General features: G+C 36.3%; 1 protein-coding gene across 1 annotated transcript in view; it reads right to left on the reverse strand.

Annotated features, from left to right (window-relative positions):
- The window catches only part of mgat5 (alpha-1,6-mannosylglycoprotein 6-beta-N-acetylglucosaminyltransferase), a 117,998-nt gene that overhangs the window by 52,556 nt on the left and 41,132 nt on the right, over window positions 1–24,310 (reverse strand). Inside the window, exons 4-9 of the mRNA XM_079263803.1 lie at window positions 17,709–17,785; window positions 16,244–16,333; window positions 9,527–9,598; window positions 5,118–5,279; window positions 4,143–4,312; window positions 641–775 (exon numbers count right to left, since the gene is read on the reverse strand). Coding sequence (XP_079119929.1) covers window positions 641–775; window positions 4,143–4,312; window positions 5,118–5,279; window positions 9,527–9,598; window positions 16,244–16,333; window positions 17,709–17,785 — 706 coding nt within the window. The remainder of the gene's footprint in view (window positions 1–640; window positions 776–4,142; window positions 4,313–5,117; window positions 5,280–9,526; window positions 9,599–16,243; window positions 16,334–17,708; window positions 17,786–24,310) is intronic.

Consider the following 24,310-nt stretch of genomic DNA (forward strand, 5'->3'; position numbering starts at 1 on the left):
ACAAACCTGGTTTGTTCGGTGTATTCTTACCACAAAGGTAACTTTTAACAGGAGACATGGAAATTAAAGACACTCTGGAAGAAAAGCCGTGCAGGAGAGCAGATTAAGTTTCACTTTGTAGAAGAAAATGAAAAGAAAAATGTCTCCTTTTCACTAGAGAGCACAGAAAGTCCACTGTGACACCAAGTGGCTGACATAAATGTGTAATAGCAACTATAATAAACCCAAAAAACAGCATGTGAACCTTCACTATGCCTCAGGTTAAATTAATTTCCCAATGCCATGAAGACAACAGACCCAGTATAAGGTTTTGTCTCGCAGACAAACAAAAGCTGGTGACGAGCAGGCGGCCATTACTGCCCCCAGACGTATTGTTCTCCATCGTTTCCTGTCAGTCAAAGCTGATGGGAGCTTTTTCAATAAAACACAGGAGAGCCTGATCTGCAGTCCTCAATGAATGGGCACGTCTGGTGTCAACACGGCAGACAACAGACAATCCTCGGGTCTTTCTGGAAGATTGTGTTAACGTATGAGCAGAAAATGGACCCATTGTCCCAACAAGTGGCAAACAACCCAACGCTTTGTGCCGATGTGAGAGGAGCTCTTATGGTTAAAGTTACAGAGAAATGGTTATACTTACTGGTAGTGGACCCAGGAAGGTCCCAGCGTCTTCTTAAACTGGGTCAGACCTACGATGTCAATGTATATGAGCTCCACTATCTTATCGCCCTGGGTGGGGCAGCTGGATTTGTTTCCCATCACTTTTCGCATGATCCTTCAGAAAGAAATGGTTGAATTAAACATTAAACAAAGATACTGTCTACAGTAAATATGAAATGAAGGCAGTGTATATGAAGTCTAAACAATGAGTGTTTTTTGGCAAAATACGAAACAAGTTTGTTAAATACGTAAAAGAATTCCGGCTTCATAAAGAATGAAAATACGATTTAGCTAATTTTAGGGTTAAAAAGGTTCAGGATCGGATGGTAAGCAAGTAGAGATGTGCCATCTTTGGTACCTCATGATTCGATTACAATTCAGGCAGCTACGATTGGATTAATAAAGGATGATCAGGTTTTTCTTCGTATTTCTTTTCTTCTTATTCTGTGGCTCCTTAGTGCTACTTTATACTCTATTCAGTGTCCATTAAACCAAGTAACCAAACAAATTTATCTCCAGTATCCTTTATTTTTGCCTATCCATAAATTCATCAAACAAATATTTTTTCCTTAATGTCTTGCAATCTTTCCCTGAAATCTTCATGAAAGTGTGTTAGTAATAGTTAAGAACAACCAGTTCCTTGAACTGGGCTGGAATGGAGCTGCTGTCACGTGTTTGTTGTGATACTATGAGGTTTTTGCCGCCAGGATGGTTTAGAGTGGCGGACCAGAGGTCCAGAGATTCAATGAAACGGGCTAAAAAAAAAAGGCATAAATGTACATATATGCGTCATTGTAAATAAGTCAACAACACCTCATAGTAAATAGTGTAAATAATCATAAATATTCATGCCTTCATTTCACTTTTTATGTTTATTAGAAATAATTTGGTGAAGCAAATTGATAATTAAATTTAAATTGTTGCTGAAATAAATGAAGCTAGAAATGTTTTATGGTATTTTAAGATTTCTATGATCAATGAATTGACAAAATGGTGTCAATATGTTCAGTTTGTATTTAAGGAAACCTACAAATGTTCTTTATATTCTTTATTCCTAATATGGAAATGAACAGAGGATAAGACAGTAATAATACAAATAAGATTTGGTTTAAAACTGCTTTCATGTGAAACTACATCCTTTAGGACAAAGTGAGGCAGTTTCGGATTAACCGCGACGTTTCTGTGCTTGTGAAAACCAAAAGGTATGCAAATAAGAAGAGAAGTGGATTTGTACAGTCTTGGTCTGATGACATTAGGCAAATAACGAAGCTGAGAATGACACTGGTGTTTTTCTTACTGGTAAACAACAAACAGTGTCATTGCAGGTGTCATTCAGTCATAGTTAAATTTAGATTAAACAAACTCAAAGCAGGAGGAATCTTTATCTGTTTGTCTGGTTATTTTCAGAACCTGAAGACGAATTAAAACATTAGTGCAATAGATTTTCTTTAAATGAACCTTGTATGTTTCTACCTACTCCATTTCAACTTTTGTTTCGTTTTTGTTTCTATTACTGTTCTACATTCAAAAATGTTCAAATGAGATTTTCAATTAATCAAAACATAGAGGTAAAAATGGATCCACGCAAAATGCATGGATCATTTTTAATATTACAATTCCTCAAACCTGATCAAGTATTTTGGCTAATGGTATCACTATTACTTTATTTGTATAATACATTCTGAGATTATTGTGTAAAAATATCATATATAATTAGATGTTATTTTTTTCATGTATTTGTTGCTGATGTTTACAGTTCGCCCTCCTTTTGTTGCTCCTGATGACTGTCTGCTTTATTTTCTTACAGCAGAAGTGAGATGTTAAGACTTTGTTTTGTGTTATTAATTGCAGCAGATAAATGTCTTCACTAGCTGGTTCCTCACAGAGGTAAAATAATGTACAAAAATATCTTTAAAGCTTAAAAGCTGCTGCTTATTGTTCCTAACTACTGCCGATGCCTTTTTACTGTAGATTTCAGGGGAAATTTGTAAAGATGAAATATGTGTTTGACGTGCGTTTTATTTATTTATAGGTTGACAGAAATTTAAGAAAGTATTGATAGATCTGTTTGGTTACTTAAAGATTGAATATTGAACATTTTTATTAAAAGCTATTTTTAAAAAAAACAAAAAACTATATGAGGCATTTAGCAGGGTGTAGTTTGTATTTCACATCTAAATTTAAATATTAGTCCAGAATCTAAATGGAGAGAACTGAAACTGAATCAGGGAAATGAATTGCGGAAAAAAATATTTCAAATACAAAAGTTTCAGTTTCACTACAGCACACTTTAAAAAAAACAAAAAACAGATTCAATTTAAAATAGTCATTGAAATGAATTTTTTTTAAGCAATTATTAAGTCATGTTCAGATTCACAATTTTTTTTTTTAATGTAAAGAATTCAGATTCGCTCTCTAGTAAGGCTGCACGATTATGAGCAAAATAATAATTATTTTGATCAATATTGTAATCACGATTTTTAATCACAATCATTCATTGCATCTGGAAAAACATGTATTTTTTATGCAACACTTGTAAACAACGTACCTGGCAACTCTACACACACACACACACATATTTATGTTTTTATATTATATATATATATATATTATAATATATATATATATATATATATATATATATATATATATTATAATATATATAATATATATATTATATATATATATATATATATATATATATTATAATATATATATTATAATATATATATATATATATATATATATTATAATATATATATATATATATATATATTATAATATATATATTATAATATATATATTATAATATATATATATATATATTATAATATATATATATATTATAATATATATATATTATAATATATATATATTATAATATATATATATATATAATATAATATATATATATATAATATAATATATATATATATATTATAATATATATATATATATATATATTATAATATATATATATATATTATAATATATATATATATATATATATATATATATATATATATATATATATAATAAATATATATATATATACACACATATATATATATATATACTGATCCATGCCATTCTGTGTTAACCATGCCAACCTCAAATGTCCAACCAATCCAACAATATTTCCCTGGCTGCTGGTAAAAGGTATGCGAGCTTGGAATTAAGCAGCTTTATGAAGCCTTAACCACATGTTCGCCCCCTGGTGGTTGGCAGAGTACTCGTTGAGATCCTAAGTAATGCAGCAGAGTTGGCGTTTTGAATGTAAATATCGTTGACGATCAGGTTTGTTTAATTATGGCCATCAAAATCGTGATCACGATCAAAATCCTATTAATTGTGCAGCCCTACTCTCTAGTGGCACAAAGTTTATCCCAAACTCCTCAGTCACTGCCCCCCGTTTTATGCCTTATAGATAAACGTTATAAGACATTAGTTGTGTCAGAGTACTAAATGTGTTTGCTGCTTACTCTTTGAGTTCAGCCAGTGATGCAGAGATGCGAACATCATGGCCCAGCAGGTACAGCGTGGTTATGAGATCGCTCCACTGGACCAATTCCCCCAACGGGCCGCCACTGAAGGCATTTTCTGCTATCTTGAAACCAGACTCCTTGGTGAGCAGGCCCAAGTGAACCAGGATCTAAAGGAGGAATAAATATTAAGAATTATTAAACAAAAGACTAATAAATAATCTGCAGTTGCAGATATGTGTGCTTCTTGCTTGAATGCTTCTAAAAAGAAGCTATTGAAGTTTCCTACAAAATAAAAGCCTCTTTTGCTTCTAAGAGTCTGTAAATGAAGTTCTGGAAGTTGTCAGGTGGACAACTCTGATGGGAACATGGTGTTCAGCAGAGGAGAGTAATACCAGGCTTTGCTGGAAGTGACCAATGTACTTTTCTATTGTTGAGAGCCAACTCCTGCCCCAAAGCACACTCATCAAGGATTAATATGAGCGGATTAATATCCAAAAGAGATTAACAGCAGAAATAAAGAACTGGTTTTCAAAAAAAAAATCAGGAGAAAATGCTTTTTAGAGGATACTGAAAACGGATAGCTCTATGGACAGATGGGGAGAACATCAAAGTATCATGGGAATATGTGAATTACTCACAAAGCCAGTGGAAAATATGGAGTGTATAATTCAGGGATGGAAGCAGCTATCGGCTTGGGATACGATGGAATATCCATGTTGATATCCACCAATGGCACTTCAGACAAAAGTGGGACACATTAAAAGTGTGAATAAGTGTGGGGATGGATGTGTGTTTATGTGCTCCAAGTGGAGACTTCAACCCACGAGCATGGGGACTTGTGTAACGGTTGTAAAAAATTGAGGTCAGGAAGACTAAAGGCTGTTCTTTCAGGATTAGTAATTGCCTCCATTTAGTGTTAAAAATGAGCTAAAAATGTACTCCGTCTGTGGCCGGTTCGCTCGGATACGTCACCTTCTTCCTTCGCCGTTTGGCCAGGTTCTGTTTGTTAGCCAGAGAGCGGATGGCGCTGACCCACGGCTCGGCCATGCGTTTGATCCTCAGCATCATCCAGCGAAACTCCTCCCGTTGCGACATGGAGCGGTAAAGCCCCTCAAAACTGGTCCGGATCTCCGCCTGCACACAAATAGACTGCTTAACTTTGCAGGACAGAAAAGGAATCTAATACAGAGATACGAGGACGTTAAAGCTGCAGTTTATGGAAGCCTAAAACTGCAGAAATTAAAATAAACTCTTTCAAGACCATCAATAAATCATAAGATGTCAAATAATACATTTAAATAAAACTGTTTATGTCAAAACTAAGGTAAGAAATATTTTTAAAAATTATATTTTTGTGGAAATGTTCATCTGTTTTTAAATAATATTGTTTAAAAACATATTTACTGTCATTCATTTTAATATTAGTTGTTAGTTTTAACCCCTTAATGCCAGCCTGTGAAAATATGTCAAGAAAAGTTCAATTTTTAATCTGAGGTCTTCATTTGAGACAAACAAAATTTAACAAAAACTTTCAAACGTTTTGGGGATTATTTCCCATTTATTATCATGTGTATTGATTGGAGCCAGAAGACAAGTATCAGATTGTGTTCAACAAGAATTTAAGCAAAGTTTTTACCATGAAGTGATGCAAAAACATCTCAAACTATATGAGTCAGATGTCATGTTATAGAGTGTTTATTTATTATTCTGTTGTGTTTTTATCCTGACATTCCTTTTTAGTTTCTGATTATTTTACTTTACACATTTTTGTTTTGTTTTTAAAATAATTCATATATTATTTATGCATATTTTATTATATTTATTTCTATATTAAAAAGTCAAATAAATGTATGATCAACAGATGGTGTTCATGTTTTTCTGAGTTTATGTCCTTACAGGTGCTCCTGATGATTCTCTGCTTTTTTTTTTTCCCCTCAGATGCCAGGAGATGATTTCCGTTACGTTTCTTTATGGATTTTGTTTTGTTTATTTTGATTTTACAGTTGCTAATGGATAGCACAAGGTAAAATATATAATTACTGAGTTTTCATTTCATTTTATTTATCAACGTATTTCAACATTTTTTCCTGTTTTATAATCCTATCAATTTCCCGAGACATGTTTGTCAGTATAAATTTCTGTTTTATTGAGCCAATGGAAATATAAAATACCAACGTCTTTGACTTTTCAAACATTTGTTTCAGCAAACTTTAAAATTTTGTTGAACTGAATAACATTTACCATGATATTAACACTTTAACTTACAGCGGCACAGTTAAGTAAAGCAAATTTAATTGTACAGATTTACGTACATCAGCACGTCATTCTCGTTTGATGTGGAATCTATTTGTTTTGCCGCTTCGCTAGATTTTTTCAGAATCTTCATTAATTTGCAATTTCGCAACAAAGTGTGTATATAGACAAAAACAACACTTGACCTCCAGATTATTGCAATTTTGTGTTTATTTTCATCAGATTGTTGTGTAAATGGCTCTACAGTACTGTTACCTAATCAGGTTTAAAAAAAAAAAAAGGGAAAAAAATTAGCAATTCAAATTAATAAATTAGCAAATAAAATAAAAAAACTTCATTATGAAAAGTTAGCTAAGTTAAAAATACAATAAAAGTAGAGCCAAGTTTCAAACAAATCACTTGATGCATAAATAGTCTTTAATGTGTTGCACTTGTCAATCTCTAACTTCTACTTGTCAAATATAAGTGAATCTGCAGAGATAAGTAGTACTCTGCAGAGGAAAACTTCCTCAAAGGGGTTGTTTGAGAAGCTTTAAGTGTGTACAGGAAACAAACGCTTAGCTCAAAGAACACAGGATTGTAGCACAGGCTGTTATTATCGTGTCAGAAACACATATGACAGCTAGAGTTGGTGAGAGGAGAAGTAAATCAGTCATACTCTTTATAATAAGTTTATGTAACAGAGGAAATAAAAAAGGAACAGAGACAGGAGAATAGATGAAAGTAAAGGAACTACACTGGCAGGGAATCCTGTCTAAATGCTTCATAAATGAGACGTGATGCAAACAGATCAAGCAGCGGAACGTCTACCTGCATGTTGTTGTGATTCTTTCCTGTTTAGCAACAGTGTTGACTAACTGGAAGTCAAATTAATGTGAAAAATGGGGAAGTAAAACCACACTGGAATTGAAGACGCATCATAAACCTGTCACTAGCAGGTACTGCAGATACTTAAAATGTAGACGTATGAAAAGCAGGAAGGAAGAAGAAGTTGCGAATGAGACGAAGTTGGTGACAGAAAGATGGAGGGAGAAACCACAGAGGCATTAGCAGTTGCTAAGGTGGCCGAAAAGAGGCTGTTGTGGGGCATTAGCATCTCTCATCACGACAGGAAATCACTTCCACAGACTGAACCTATTAAAATCTGGGCCTGAATTAAAATCTCCAAAGCCCGTCTCTTCACCGCAGAAGGCTCAGTGATGTTGATGCATCCAGCCAAAAGAGAGGGAGGGGTGTGAAGAGAGCTTAATATTGATTCGTCCGCAGCAGAGAAGGGGGGTGTTTGTGGAGTGCTGGGCCAGAGAGAGGTTCAAAGTGAGATTTGAGTGGACTGCTGCATTGGCCGAGATGGAAGATCATTATTCCGGATTTATCGGACGGGTCCAGCCATTCTGGCCTTGGTTTATGAGAACCCAATGGAGAAATGTTGACAAGGAGGATTAGCCCGTTTCCGTTTTTGCTGCTTCCTTTAAAAATGTCACAAATGTCTCCAACGAAAACTGCATTAGAATCACAGCGCTTTAAGGGTTAATCAAATAGGATGTTTTTAAACACCAGCCAACCTGGAGGCAGCTGTAAACTTTACTTAAAAGCGCAGATTTAAACATTTCTCCAACTTTTCTTTGATAGCTTGAATTTGAGTTGAATCAGGAGAAGAAATAGATAAACGAACGCTTCAGATATAGAAACGTTTTTATAAACTTTCAACAATTTATTTTATTCTTACACCGGCAATGTTGTAGCACACGTTCTGGGTAATGACGTAATTATGATGGTCCAGAGTCCAAAATGATGATCCAGGGGTCTGTACAGTAGTCTAGGGGTCGGTATGATGGTCCAGGGGTCAGTACGATGGTCCAGAGTCCAATACGATGGTCCAGAATCCAATACGATGGTCCAGGGGTCTGTACAATAGTCTAGGGGTCAGTATGATGGTCCAGAGTCCAATACGATGGTGAAGGGGTCGATACGATAGTCGAGAGTCTAATACGATGGTCCAGGGGTTAGTATGATGGTCCAGGAGTCAGTACGATGGCCCAGAGTCCAATAAAGTGGTCAAAAGTCCAATATGATGGTCCAGGGGTCTGTATGATGGTCCAGGGGTTGGTATGATGGCCCAGAGTCCAACACAATGGTCCACTATTCTACTGATCTGAAAAGAGAAAGAAAATCCTGCAGAAGGAGAAAGGTGGAGTCAAGTGACTCGCTTTACGCCTAAATGAGCCGGATATGAATGGTCCAGAGACGTATGACTCCATAGTTTTGGAATCAGTATGATGGTTCCAGGGGTCAGTACAATGGTCCAGAGTCCAATATGATGGCAAAGGGGTTGGTACGATGGTCCAGATGGGAATACAATGGTCTAGAGGTCGGTATGATGGTCCAGAGGGGAATACGATGGTCTAGAGGTTGGTGCGATGGTCCAGCTTAAATTTTGTTTTGCTTAAATATGAACATTGTAAACAGGTTTTATGTTCATATAACTACATTTAGGTTCATGTTTAGCCAACAAAAGTTTAGGAGTGACAGAATAACAGTGTAATATAATAATACTATTTAACACTAAAATTTAGAGTTTACATATAAATGTGACCTTTTATGTTAAATTTGCAGAATTTGAGAATTTACACCGATAAACAATCCAAATTTATATATGAAATATTTGTTTATAGTTTAGATTTCAGTATATTTTAGTTAAATTTCCAACCCATTTTACTTTTTAGCATTTCAAAACAATTTGTTATACATGTTTGTAATAAATAATACTCTTTTCAAATAAATCTTTTTAGTTTTTTCTGTTTCTGTTGGGGGGTGGGGGGGGGGGGGTGCACAATGTTAATAAACTTGGTTAGAAAAAAAAATTTTTGTTACAGCGGTGCTGAAATAAAAGGAAACCAAACATGTGCATATTATATATATATATATATATATATATATATATATATATATATATATATATATATATATAAAAACAGGTTAATAGCACTAATGCATTAAATTTAAGAAAGTATATTAATCTGAGCAGAAAAGTATTAAATATCTTGAGTTTATATTGTCTGACATGAACATGTTTCCTTCGTCATGCTCATTTTTTAAAAAGCTTTGCTGAAGCGTGTTGCGTTTCTCACCAGGCCCCTCCGGTCTGTTTCGTCATTCAGGATCTTCATCCTCCAGGGCAGGCGAGGACACCAGTTCTCCACCTTTGGAAAAATCCAAAAACAGCTGTTTTAGTCGACTGCATTCACATCAAAGCAGATGTAAATAAAACCTGCTGTACTTTTCATGTGGAACTCTGAATATGAAACAACACCTGGCATTGCAACAGCAGAGTCGTACAATGTCTCTGACGTCTCTGCATTTGTAACCAACAGATCCGTTCTATTAAAATCCTTATACTTATAAGACTTAAGATGCCGTTCCTTAAATGGAAAATGTGCCTGGAAGTGTATATTTGAGCGTCTGAGGTGATTTAAATCTTCAAAATAACAACCTTGTTACTTTGTTTCTGCTACCTGGGTCAGAAAATGCCATTTAGTTCCTTTTGTTTTTCGCCATGCAGCCTCATGTCAGCTGTAAAATGATGGTCTGGAAGTCTGGACTCTTTTGCTTTTAGCTTAACAATAATAAAAATTTAACAGCAGATATAAATTTAATGAGTGAATAATTAATTATAGCTTTGTCCAGTGTTTTATTAGAAAGTAAAAGAACAAAAAAAATAAAAAAAATAATGATTGCCTACATGTTCAGCTGCCATTGGATTAAAAAAGGTTTAAAATTCATTTGTAAAGGTTTTTTTTGTTTTTTTTTTTGTTTTTTTTAAACTAGAAAATAAATTTTTACTATGGTGTTTTGTTTCATTTCCCCCAGTGGGTAGTTAAAAACTTGGCAGTTCTTTTTTTTAAATATTAATAAACTTAGTGTCTTAATAACTTAGGCAAGTTAATAATAACTTGATATTCTAACTCTTAATTCCCTTAAAGCCTAAAAAACACTATTGGCTAATTTTAGAATAGTATATTTTTAGCTACATATTACATATAACATACAATATGTAGCTAAAAATATACTATATGTATGTGTGTGTGTGTATGTGTGTGTGTGTGTGTGTGTGTGTGTGTGTGTGTGTATATATATATATATATATATATATATATATATATATATTAACCATTGTTTCTGCTGTTTCATGTAAATTACTCACCAATTCCTAATTGATATAAAATTTAATTGCATTTTAATCCAGGCTTTTGTCTTTTTTTCCCTTTTCATTGCTGTATTTAGCTTGTATTTAAATTAATTTAAATAAATTTGGGTTGAAACGCACATTAACCAATCACCAGTCTGGTATTTTCTCATCAGTTTGGGATGTGGTAGCGAGGCAGGCCGCTACTAGCACATTCCAGTGGTTCCACGTCTCATTTCTGTCCATATTTACATTTGTGTGCTCACACTGTACTGTCCTACTGATCTGAAAAAAGAAAGAAAATCCTGCAGACGGAGAAAGGTGGAGTCAAGTGACTCGCATTACGCCTAAATGAGCCAGATATGAACTGAACTGTAAATTCATGATAATAAAAACACAGCTGTTGCTGTGGTTGTAGACATTCATAGCAATAGTTTCTTTGGGTGGAAGTAGGTACCATGTAAATTAACTTAATAATAGAAATAGAAAAACAATAATTCTCAACATTTTTAAGAATTTTGAGTCAAACTTTTGATCGTATAATAATTCAAGGAATGCATTGTGTCACTAAGTTGTAGCTGATGCATCTTCCGGCTTATTCCCCAACTACCAAGCAAAGGTACGGCTGGCTGTGAAAACGCGCAGCAAACGGGGTTCATTCGGCCAAAAACACACTGAACCATCTGAGTCAAATATGCTCCAAAAAATGCCCACAAAAAGACATGAAGCGGCTCACACCTGCATAAAACTGCAGACACTGTAGGTTTGTGATCACACTGAACCAACATGCAGTCGGCGTCCTTCCTCTGCTGCTGCTGCAACGTGTCCTTCCCCTTTTATAAATCACAACTTGTGGTTTGCTTTGAGTGGATGTGGACATGTTTATTTTCCTTCTCCAACCGCAACACATAGTTTAGCCCCGACCTTTCACCGCTGACATCCATCACAATCCGTCGCCCCCTTCACAAGGTTAAAGCGATGGTCGGCGCATGAATTATGTACGGCGAACAGTGTGTGTCTTTGAGTCTTTGTGCGTTTGCTTTTAATAAATGAGTTGACATGAATGGAGAGATCAATAGCAGCGGTTTCTAAAGGAAAATACATGCCTATCACCATGGTAACAGCAAGTTATATGCACTGTTAGATTAACGGGACAGAGAAGGAGAAAGAAAGTGAAATTCATGCCGTAATAAATGGCAAACTTTTTATTTTTTTGCCGTTTCAATGAACACGAGGATTCTCTGCCTCTAATGGACTTCACTGTTGTCCATCTAAGTTCTATTTCCACACAGCGCCGGCTACTTCTCAGTTCTCTGCAAAGCTTTCAGCTCATATACAAAATTCATAACTAGCGCCTGACCTTTCCAGAACTGAAGCCATGACTGAAATCTTCCTCCTGTTAAGAAAATAACCAGATAGAGGAAAACAAGTGGGAGCGCTTCAGCAGAATGACTCTTACTTAAACCAACAGTCGATGAAACAACGGATGATGAAACAGAAACAGAAAACCAGCTTTAAAGCATCTGCATCAAATGGAATAGTAATCAGCTCAGGGTCTGTGGGGAAGCTGTTTTCTGGAAGGGAGAGTTTAAAAGATGTGAAAAGGATCTCGTTAACTTGAGTTTTGTGTTGAGAAGATGGTGGAAAATAAGTAATGCAGGAAATAATGAACCAGAAGTCTCTCAGCGGAGTTCTGGACCACCTGAAGGTGGGCTACATCGTCCGTATTGAGACAGAAACAGGAAGTAATACCTCAGGTTTACTGTAGACACCACTAATGTCAGTTTAGAGATGTTTAAATGAAAAACCGTCCAGCTGCAGTTTATCTGAAAATAAATGTTCAGTCCTTCCATCACGCAGAACCAACAGACAACATTCATCTTTATAGATTCCACAGCACACAACAAAGAAGTTACAAGACTGTATATTAAAAGTGGGCGGAGCCTCCTTGACGTCACCCATTGGTTTCTGAAGAGCTGAATTGAACCTCGATGGGCGGTTCCTACCATCGCCATCTTGGCATGCGTGTCGTCTCGCCCGGAATATACAAATATGGGTAAAGAGGTGGAGCTGAGAGGGGGGCTGTGAGCATCATGGTGGATGATTGACATCAAGCAAACTCCGAGCTGCGTGTAGCTAAGAGCTAACTGAGCTAACCTGGAGATAACAGGAGATAACCAGCTAAAGGAGGTAAGCGGGCTAACCCTAAGTCACGTTGTTTACTGGCTAAAAACCGCGGTTGTTCTACGTTCTTCTTACTTGAAGCGGGGGATCGGGTACCTCTCAATCAAAAGGACACGCCCCTAAATATGATGAAGTTCAAGAATAAATTACTTTTAAACGGGCGAGTTAGAAAAAAATTCACTCCCCCCACAGTTGTCATGAAGGTAAACCTGATCTATTAAACCGAAAATGGATTTTTGAACCAGGCTGTAAACATGTTTATTTCTGCTGTGAAGTTGGTCTTTTTAAAATGGAAGTCTATGGGGAGTTGCTCTGTTTTTGAGCCCCTAGTGGATGAAGGAGGAACTGCAGTTTTATGCACTTCCACATAGGCTTCACTTTTAACCACTGGAGGTTGCCGCTTGAGGTCAACAGATAAGGAACTCACTTAGGGAATTCATTAGTGTTTCCTTTGCTCGTGTTCAGATTTAGGAAATCACACTGACCCCTGGAATGTCGTACTTGAAAAATGTACCCAAATTCAAAGCAATTTTTATTTTGACTCAAGATTAGGTTAAGGAAATATTCCCCACACTTGAGGGATTTATTAGTTTATATTTATTACTATAAATATATACTTAAGTTGAGCATTGATGCAAAAACAGTAATTACGCAAGTTTATCTTTGTGGTAAACAGGAAAATGATACAGCTATATTTTATAAAATATTATATATTTATATGTTTATATAATATATACATAATGAGTATAATTTTTTTCATAAATATATAGAATATATCAATCAATAAATTTAAAATATCACCATAAAAAAGTACTGTATATTTTTATAAATAAAGTGGCATGCATGACACGTTTAAGAGTAATTAAATATTTCAAATTGTCACTTTACTTAAAATCATTAATTTCGCCTTCACTCAAACTTAAGTTTAGGAAATCCAGCCCCATTTCTGAGACATTTGTTTGTTTGATGGCTCAAATATTTAAAAGTTCCACAAAACTTCTAGAGCTGTGTCCCGATTTGATTAAAATTTTTTGGCGCCGATTTGATTTAAATTGCGATTCTCACAATTCTTTGATATTGCTGATTTTTGTAGATTTAAAAACAAATGTACAAAACTTTTTTTTTGCTCGTGATTTTTCTTGATTTCAATGAGGAGAGAACAACACAGTAGCCAGACCATCATTCTTCTGCGATAATGCACAAGAAATCAAGCAAAAAGATCAATAAAAACAATAAAAATTACCATTTTTAATGGATTATTCAAACTTTTAACAAAAAAATTATTTTAAAATTGTGGAGCAAAAAAGCCCAATATTTGATTTTTTTATTCAATTTTTCCACCCCTATAAACTTCACACCTCACAACTTCATAACAACCTTCAGACAAAAATAATTTAATTTCATCTCTCACCATTGGTCAAAACCATTATTGAGGGTCTCCAATGTACAACTGGTCAGGTTGGAGCCCAACAGAGTATCCATTAGAAACATAAAAGCAGCAGACTGAAACTGCTGGTAACAAAGTTTTAAGTCTATACACAATGAGATGAAGCCACAAGAGGACTTTCTTCCACCATCTTTCTTCACTTACGAGCAGCTGACACAGTTTGATCAGGTCAGTCACTGACTAGGTCACTGACCTGATAATTTAGCAAAACATAGCAAATGGATTAGATTCCCCATCATTTATCGTTTGTTTATCCTGCTTTTCAGCAGTTATCTTCAGATCAAGGTCTGCTAAACAGCTTCATCAGTCCATCTCTTCATGGGTTGTAATGACCTGCCTCACAGGTCTAACCCTTATTTCTCTGGACCATTGGTGAAGGGTGCGAAAATCTAACTTCACATGAACAGATTTGCTGGAAGGGCTCATTTTTATTCAACCTTTTCTACATGTTTCAGAGACAGGGTGTTAGATCATCACCTTATTGTTTGACAAGCCATCAGCAGACTTTTATTGTACACAGCTGATGTTGGTTGTGACTTTTCGGTAGGAAAATAAGAGTTAAAAACTTGCGTTTCTACATAATCTGTGATTATTCTAATCGTCCATGTCTGACTGGACGACTAACATGTCTGATATATTTAATTTAAAACAAAGAAGTAGATAAGTAAAAACAGGTATATGCGCCTTGAAGAAACAGAAACCCTGTATATTCATGCTCATTCATAATAAATTATTCCAATCTGTGGATGATTCCTGATGTGCTGGTTATGTGGAGACTGGAGCAAGGCAGCAAAGTCATCCGATGCCCTCCCTTTCTAGGCTGAAAACTAATCCCTTCTCTCCTTCCCTTCCTCCTGAATCATCCCCTCTTTCTCTCTTACAGTTGTCGACAGCACACTAATTTGCTCTCATAAAAAAATGAAATCCCCTTTTCTTCTCTCCTTCGCTCTTCTTTTTAACACTTCATTCTTCTGGGATCACGCTCAGGTTACAGAACATTGCCAGGGTGTTCTGACTGTAGAGCCATTCATTTTTCTGTTTCTCTGCAGTGTGTCGCAGCAACAGTATCTTCCTTATTTCCTTGTTGGAACAGCTGAGATTGCTTCTACCCTCCCTTCTGCAGGTATTTTATCCTGTTATTTTGCTAAGTTTGTGGAAAAGTGGCCGAATTTAGCAAAACAGTACACCAAATAATGTAATAAATGTAATACGTTTAAATAATGTTTAATGAGCCAAATACAACCTTGGAACATAAAATATTATACAACCTCTTTACTAAACAAAATATAAGGCAAAATATAAAAGAATTGAATTGCAGAATAATAAAAGGGAATGTAACAATGTCAAAAGGAGAGACATCTGCAATGAACTCCCATTATTGGACAAACTGGAAAAATTATTTCATTATTTTACCATTTAGAAAATTTACTTGATACGTCTGCTAATTTCAATTTTAGTTATTTTTACAAAACCTTCATGAGACAAGATTAAAATACTTCTGAGATCAAGGTTGTCTTTTAAAAGAACAACCAGGCCATGGATCAGCAGAATATCATGTAAAATACAACTACAAATTACATTTTAACAACTAAATAAATAAAACACAAATGGTTTTATTAATCATGTCATCCTTCATGATTAACTTAGTCTAAAGATACAAGTACTCAGTCAAGCTGTCTTGGGCTGTAATTGGCTTCATAGTTTCTGCTAATTCTTGTTTGCGTTCTCTGCATGTAAAGCCAAATTTAATACCTACAGAAGAGGCTGAACGAAGTTAACAGATATCTGTAAAAATTGTAAAAAAAAAAAAAAAAAAAATATATATATATATATATATATATATATATATATATATATATATATATAAAAATAAAATGGATCCCGAGATCGCGCCATGTGGCATGCCACTGTGTTCTTTTATCAAAGAACCTACAAACCAAGGAGTTGCTTAATTTGAGAAACCAAACAGCTGTCCACAGCTGTGGACGCTAACCAATAACGCACATTCACAACTCATGCAAGAGGACTCACCTCACTGAGGTAAATAAAAAAGGAGCAGGTGGACCCATCAACGCCGTAGTTGGAATAGCAGGAGTCAGAGCGCCACATCTCCTTCATCCACTGAGAAAGAGAAAGAAAGTTAAACAATGTCAATCACCTAAATTCCACAGTTAAAATGATTCTGCATGACAATTTTAAACTATTAACAGCGTGTTAACATGGAGACCTTTTTTTTTTTTTTTTAAATCTAACCTTGACTCCGTCCATCTATATCTATGGTATAGACGGAAGAGGAATAAGTACCAAAAAAACCAAGAAAAACTACAACCACTTTCCTTGAGATAAAACAGAATGCAGAGTTTTACTCGGAACTGAAAATAGAAATGAGGGAGAAAGGCTCGGAAATCCTCCACAGTAAAAGGGAAAACCCTGAAACGATGATAGCTAGCGACCTGGCAAAAGTCGTATGTCATGTACAGTCTTGTCTGTGGGACGCACCAATCAATGGAAAGTCTTGTAAATTGTAAATTTACTTTAAGTTTTAGAAATATTACTTTTATTTTGCAAAAAAAAAAAACTAATAGAAACACCACTACAGACACCTTGTTGGGACACAATGTCCATCCAACAACCATCCAGTAGTTTATCCACCTGGACCATCCAGCGCATAATCGACATTCATTAGTGAATAAACTTGGTAGAAAATGTGTCGTCTTGTATTTCTGAGCGCACTGCAGATGTTAAGCGGGGGGTAAGGGAAGGCCTGATACAACTTTGTGCACAGCTGCAGTCTCATGGAGACGTTCACCAGCAGCTGCTCTCTGAAATTTTCCTGATGAACAAATAAGGCAAACAGACCAACGACTGATAACTTTGCTCCTCTTCCAGCCAGATATCTGCGGCACCAGTTTTAATTTTCATAAGCTTCAGTCCTAACCTACAGAAACTTCAGGCAGCGGCGCACAGATCAACAAAACAATTCAAAGCCTTTCATAGAAGGGAGACTTGGCACATGAGCTGGAATGAGTCATTTGCATGCCGAAGGCTTTGTTTAAACCACAACCAAACGTCTATAAAACTGAGAAAATTGATTTTTCAGATGTGAAAAACTAACTTCTGTGGAATAAAGAGAGATTTTGATGCTCATGCATGCTGCAGGGCGCCTTTCAAGAAACTCTTGGCATGGCTTTGCACTCGCTTGGAAATGCTGACAGTATCGGTGGAAAGATTGCGACTGGCTGAGCAGATGGTGAACATGATACAGCTTTATCAGCCTCTGGGACAGAAACACACAAACCAAGAAAAAATTCAAGACTGCAAAGATTTTGTTGAAATATGTGCGCATGTATCTGTAACTACCTGGACCATGAGGTTGTGTGGAGTGAAAGCATGAGTAATCTCAGCTCATAAATGTTGTTAATCAGATTATTTATCCAAGAGTAGCAGCGGTGAGGTCAAGGCTTTGTGTGAAGGTGTGTTTGGATGGGCTGTTCACCTTGAGCTTGCCCTCGCAGTGAGGAAAACCATCCAGAGGCGGCAGCTCGCACTTCTCCTGGGCTCCGTTTAGAAGGTCTGCAGAAACACAGAAACAGAGAGAAAAAAAAAATCAATAAGGTTGAGTCAATCTGCTCCAAACTACTTTTTTTTTTTCTGCCCGTCCCTCTTATATAGTAAGACTGGAGCTGGTGTGGATGTATATGTTAACATTTCAGGGCTCTGCAGTCTGTAGGAGGAAAATAGTCAGAAAGGTGAGTTTTATTTCAACACAAAGCTGCAGCTCATTTTTCCCCGTTCATGTATTTATTATTGGAATCATTTCATTCACATTTAATGTGAGAGGCAGGAACATATGACTGATATGTCATATGAACTTTCCAGCTGGATTTAATCAGAGTGTCCCAAAACTTATGACCCAAGGTGGAGTATTTATTGGCAGATAAAGAATCAGAGAAATATGGGACAAATTTACTTATTTCCCCATTAATTTGCGTTTGTAGATTAATTTTGTACTTGTATAGATTAGAAGTGTTATACGTATTCATCTCATCGAGAGTTAAAATTATTCTACATAAAGCACAATCGATTACAATTATACATGTATTCTTCCGGCGCTTGTTTTAGTGCGGCGCGATCTAGCCTGCTGCTGCAACAACTTGGCAGATAAATAAGTCTCCTGGGAAAGATCCAAGAATCCATATTGAAATCTTTACTTAGGAAATCTGAAACTAAGCGAACACACAGAAAATACCTGAATCTGAGTGGAAAATATGTTGAAATGAAGTAACATTACACATCAAACTGTATGAAAACCAATAACTTAGCTTCAGGCTAAAGTCAATGGAGAATACCATTGCTAGGCTAGCAGTTAGCATGCAGGAACAAACTGAAGGAATTAAAACAAATTTTCACAACAGTAAATATTTACTTCTCTGTGTCGTCTCTGAAAACACAAAAGTTCAAGTTTAAGTTTATTTACACAGAAGCAGAGGTGTGTGTTTATAGAGCTAAGTTACAAAACTCCTAAAAAAAAGAGCTACAATGTTGCACAAGTGTTTTTATATTAAAAAAAATGTACAAAGATGGAATTATGAGACTTTATACACAATTGAATCTATCTACAGATACACAAGACATGTTTTTATGTTGAAGTCGTGTGTGGTGACCTGGTTAGGATGAATCTAATTTAAAGAAGTCAACTCCACTTATTATTACCATTTGAAAGGTGCTTTATGGGGCAAATTATACAAGATTTAATCTTCTATCTGTGCCTATTTGTTCATGTATAACAATGTAAAGTTAAACTGAACATGAAATGAAATAAACAAATAAATTAATATAGCACTTTTTTTTTTTACAGCAGCAGCTGCCCAAAGTGCTGAACAATAAAACAACACTCCACAGTTCAAACCTGGAATTAAAAACAAAAAATAAAAAAATAAAAGTAAAAATTCTAATACACAAAGGACATACTCAAGTTTCATATTCTGTCTAAAGAACGAAGAGACAAAACGCAAAACTTCACTCTAAGACATCTCGCCAATGTGTCGCCATTCCTGATAACAGTGTTGAAGTACAGTAATGACTTTTTTTTCTGACAATGGAGCATTAAAGTTAAATATTGAGGCTGAAATCATTTGCATGTTTAGGATGTTTGTCAAGATGAGGACATTCAAATTGATTTCTGATATAATGACAAATACACAGAGTTCATTCAGTGATGAAGAAAACCGAGACGTAACACATCGTGACGCATCGTTGAATCCAATTGTTAAAACGATAATCAAACTGTGGGACAAAAGATGTCCAGCCTGACGACAAATATGGGAATGCAAGTTAGAAGCTCCATAGAAACCAGCCAGTCCAATGAAAACATGGAGTTAAGTTTGTCAAAACAAAACTAAAATGCTTAAAGATGAAATTTGAGGATGGAGGAAATTTTTTTACCTTGGTAATGACGGTGGAAATGAGTCAAGAATTTTTAAAATCCAAAGTTAATGGAAAACAGTTCCTGAAGTGAAAAAAAGGAGAAATTTCCACAAAATGCTGAAATGAAATGAACTACAAAAAAAAAAAAAAAAAAAAAAAAAACTACAGAAAAATGCAGTTTCGCTCCTAATCTCAGACTTCAGGCCAACTCGGCATGGGGATTGGCCCGACAGATGGAGACCTTCTACCACTTCGCGGTCAGGAACAGGAATCAGCTTGCAAGATGACCTTTGACCAAAAAACCCCCCAAAGACCAGAGAGTGCAACCAGTTTAGTCCACAAGTGCTACGTTTACATGGGAGTTTTAATTCCTCTTTAATTCTGAATAAAAGTTAATTCCACTTTAAACTGATAAAAAAACGACCGTGTAAACACTTCATTCCTGATGCTAATTTCTACGGTATTCGGAATGAAACATAATTCCGATGCAAGTGGCTAGTTTTCTCGCATTTTTTCGCATAATTCCGAACTATTTAATCCCTCTGTCATGTAAACCTCAATTCCTCTCCAAGTTAAAAAGAAGCAGGGAGTCAGTTTTATTTCCTGAATACGTCATACGTCACGTACACCCTCTGTCCAATCAGAACCCTTCAAAACCTGCCGCTTTAAAGAGGAATTAAGGACGTGTTTCATGTAGACCTCCATTCAAAAATATTATTTTCATATAAACTCGTAGGAGAATATGTTAATTCTAAATTATTTAATTCCAAATTATTAATTCAGAATAAAAAAAACATCATGTAACCGTAGCTATTGTCAAATAAAAAAACTCCACTATCACTACTATGTTGCTAAGAGAGCCTGAAACTTACTCAGAATTAATTTCCTGTCAGACTTTCCACCAATCAGAGAGCTTAAACTGACGATACTGTCCAATCAGAAGCAGCCAAAAATCTACAAGCAGAACAATAATAATCCTCTATGGCTGGAATAAAGTCAAGAAGATGTTTCTTCTTGAGAATGCGGTAATTACAAATTATTTAATTCTAAATTATTCATTCTGAATTAAAAAACATCACATAACTGTAGTCAATGAGACCTGAAAGCAGATGAAACTTCTTTTCTGACCTGTTCCCTTAATGCAATTGTTTTAAAAAGAAAAAGCGGTGGGGACGGAGCTGCTCCGATATTTCCCCAGTGCTTTCAACATCATCGTGGGATTAAGATGTAAGGCCTGCATTACGGTGTCCCGTTGTTTAATCTTTTATTCCATCACCATTCACAGGCGTTAGCGTCATCGTGCCGACCTTTACAGGCACAAGATAATCAGATATTGCATCACAGTTAGTTTGTGTTGTGGCATTTCAGGATAACAGGGGGGCGTGTGGAGGCGTTTGCAGAAAGCCAATCAGTAGCTCCAGATGTGGCTTGAGCTTCTGTCGGTATGGCTGGGGGTGGAGGGGGGTTAAGGGATCACGTTAACCACTGATTCAGTTTATCTGTTGAAAAACTGCAGCAATGAAAGGGATATTCCGCCAGCGCTGACTTTGTCTGCTTCACCGTTTACAGCAGAGAGGAAGGAGAGATGGAAAGAAAGATGACGACAACAACTTCAACTCTCTGGAGTTTGGTAGGAACAAAGCAGCCGCTGCTTTCAGTCGTCATCTGGGGAAGGAGGACGCTGAACGATGCATATCTGGCCTGAGACCAACCTCAGGCTTGTAACTTACTTTAGCATTTTAAAGATGATTTAAGCAGTTATATTTGTGAAAAACAAGGTTGAGCTTTCATTTGGAATTTCATAATCACACATTTTTATTCATTTATTGATTGGTTTAGACTATTCCCTACTATTAAATATATTAAATTTATTACTTAATTAATTACTTTAATTACAATAAATTTCATTTTAAATTGAGTAAATATTTAATTTTTATTTTATATTTTTAATATTCTATATTTTTTGTTTATTAATTTTATTTTTTTTATTTGATATTTTTAACTTTTTATTTTAAAAATATTTTATATTTAATTTTATTTTAAAACAGTTGTGTTTTTTGCAGCGGAAAAATTCATTTCAGGAGAGAAAGAGCGATGCAGCGGGAGGTCTGTTTGCCTCGCCTCGTCGAGTGTCGGACTGTTTTTATCGGCAGCAGGAGAGAAACAATATAACAGGCTGATTTCATACTTTGTAATAACAGAATGAAAGTTGAGGCCAGGTTTCTACCTGTTGGCTGTGTAAATAAACACACCTCATTCTCATCCAAACAGACATTAAAGAGTGTATTATGCCTGTGTACAGACTAAAGCAGTGTGTTTCCATCTATTCCTCCCAGTTAGGCGGCTAAAGAGCGCTACAGCGATGGAAAACAGTCATTTTTACAGCTTGCAAACTTGCAGATAAACGTGGGAAACAATTCTGCGACTCTGTTGCTCGCAGATCCGCTTTGAGCAGGAAGAACTTGTAGAACTCGTTTCATTTTATCAGAGTCTCAGATCCTTGTGGACACTTTTCTTTACAGTGTTAAAGGAGGATTGCAACATTTGTTTCTGCACAGCTCTGTGAAGGTTCGACCGCAGATGTTTAACCAGACTGATATCTGGTCTTTGACTGGATTAGTCAACATCTTGACTGTTTCCATCTCAGGCGTTCTGTTGTAGATCTGCAGCTGTTCGGGATCTTTATCCTGCTGCATGACACAGTTTCAGCTGAGTTTCAGTCATCACCCAGACGGGCTCAAATTTAACTGCAGAATACTTGGAAGCAGGGGTTCAAACTCTGGGATCCGGCAGGTTTTTGTTGTTTCCCTGCACCAACACACCTGATTAGAATCAAATAGATCTAGCAGCTTCTTGTCAACCTATTGATTCATTTCTGTCAGGTATGATGGAGCACGGAGATGAGAAAAATCTCCAAGATACCGGCCCTCCTGTGCTTTAAAGCCTATAGAAGACTTGTGGTCCATTCAGCTGCAGAAGAAGCCCAGATCATTATCCTTCCACCACTGTGCTGATATGCTGCGTTACGCTATGTGAGAAGACTCTCTCCTGTAACCCTTCCAGACAAGATAATTCGGGGTGAGGTCATGGGGGTTGCTGCCTGAGGCTTGTTACACGAAGAAGAAAAAATTCATTTTGGTCAATTTACACTCTTTTCATCTGAGACGGGCCAGGATTAACCACGCCCACCTCACATGTCCGTCCAATCCATAGACTGTATATAAAGAGATGGACGGAGTCTCCGTGGCGTCACCCACAGGTTTCTGAAGAGCTGAATTGAAGCTCGGTGGGCGGTTCCTACCATCGCCATCTTGACAGAGGCATGTGCGTGGTCTCACCCAGAAAATACAAATATGGGCAAAGAGGTGGAGCTCAGAGGGCAGCCATGAGCGTCGGATGATTGACATCGAGCGAACTCTGAGCTTTCTGTAGCTAAAAGCTAACCGAGCTAACTCTGAGATAACAGGAGATAACCAGCTAACGGAGGTAAGCGGGCTAAAGCTAAGTCATGTTGTTAACTGGCGAAAAAAAACGCAGTTGTTCTTCTTAGTTGAAGCTGGGGATTGGTACCTGTCAATCAAAAGGACATACCCCTAAATTTGCCGAACTTCGAGATTAAATTACTTTAAAACGGGCGAGTTTTAAAAAGGTGCTTTATGGGGCAAATTTATTTTCTATTTTAAAAATAGACTGTATATGAAAAAAAATTCACTCCCCCACAGTTGTCATGAAGGTAAACCTGACCTATTAAATTGAAAATTGATTTTTGAACCAGGCTGTAAACATGTTTATTTCTGCTGTGAAGTTGGTCTTTTTAACATGGGAGTCTATGGGGATTCGCTCTGTTTTGGAGCCCCTAGTGGATGAAGGGGGAACTGCAGTTTTATGCACTTCCACATAGGCTTCACTTTTAACCGCCGGAGGTTGCCACTTGGTCCAATCACACAATGCTCCTCAGATTTCCCTGAAAACAAAGTTCTGCTCGGCTTATGTGTTGAGAAAAAGCCGCGTGACGTTTCCAACCACGTCCAGGAGGACCTGACGATGTAACGTTGTTTCCTCATCGCCGCTAGAACATTAAAGACTAGGGCTGCGACGATATGCTTTTGTCCCGATTTGATTCGATTCCTGATTTTTTGGGTGCTGATTTGATTTAAATTGCAATTCTCACAATTCTTGGACGTTGTTGATTTTTGTACACTAAAAACAAAAAACAAAAAAAAAGTATAAAACCTTTTTTGCTTATCATTTTCCTTGAATTCAATGAGGAAAAAAACAAAACAGTAGCCAGACTATCATTCTGTGCTATAATGTCCAATGAGACAAGTAAAAAGATCAAATAAAACAATAAAAATGACAAATATTTTATAATGGACTATTTTTATATATTTGAAGAAAAAAAAAAAAAAAAAAGATTTTTTTTTAACAAACAAATCTATTTTAAAATTGTGGAGCAAAAACTGTCCTGGGTCTTCTTCAGGTCCCCTTCCGGCAGGACGTGCTCAGAAACACCTCAGCAGGAGGCGTCCAGGAGGTATCCTGTCCAGATGCCTGAGCCACCTCGTCTGGATGTGGAGGAGCAGCGGCTCAACTCTGAACCCTCCTGGATGACCAAACTTCTCATCATATCTCAAACTTTTAGTCACAAACCCACAGCTCGGGGCCATGGAT

The sequence above is a fragment of the Telmatherina bonti genome (assembly GCF_933228915.1).
Source record: "Telmatherina bonti genome assembly, chromosome: 24".
In the NCBI taxonomy this organism is placed as follows: domain Eukaryota; kingdom Metazoa; phylum Chordata; class Actinopteri; order Atheriniformes; family Telmatherinidae; genus Telmatherina; species Telmatherina bonti.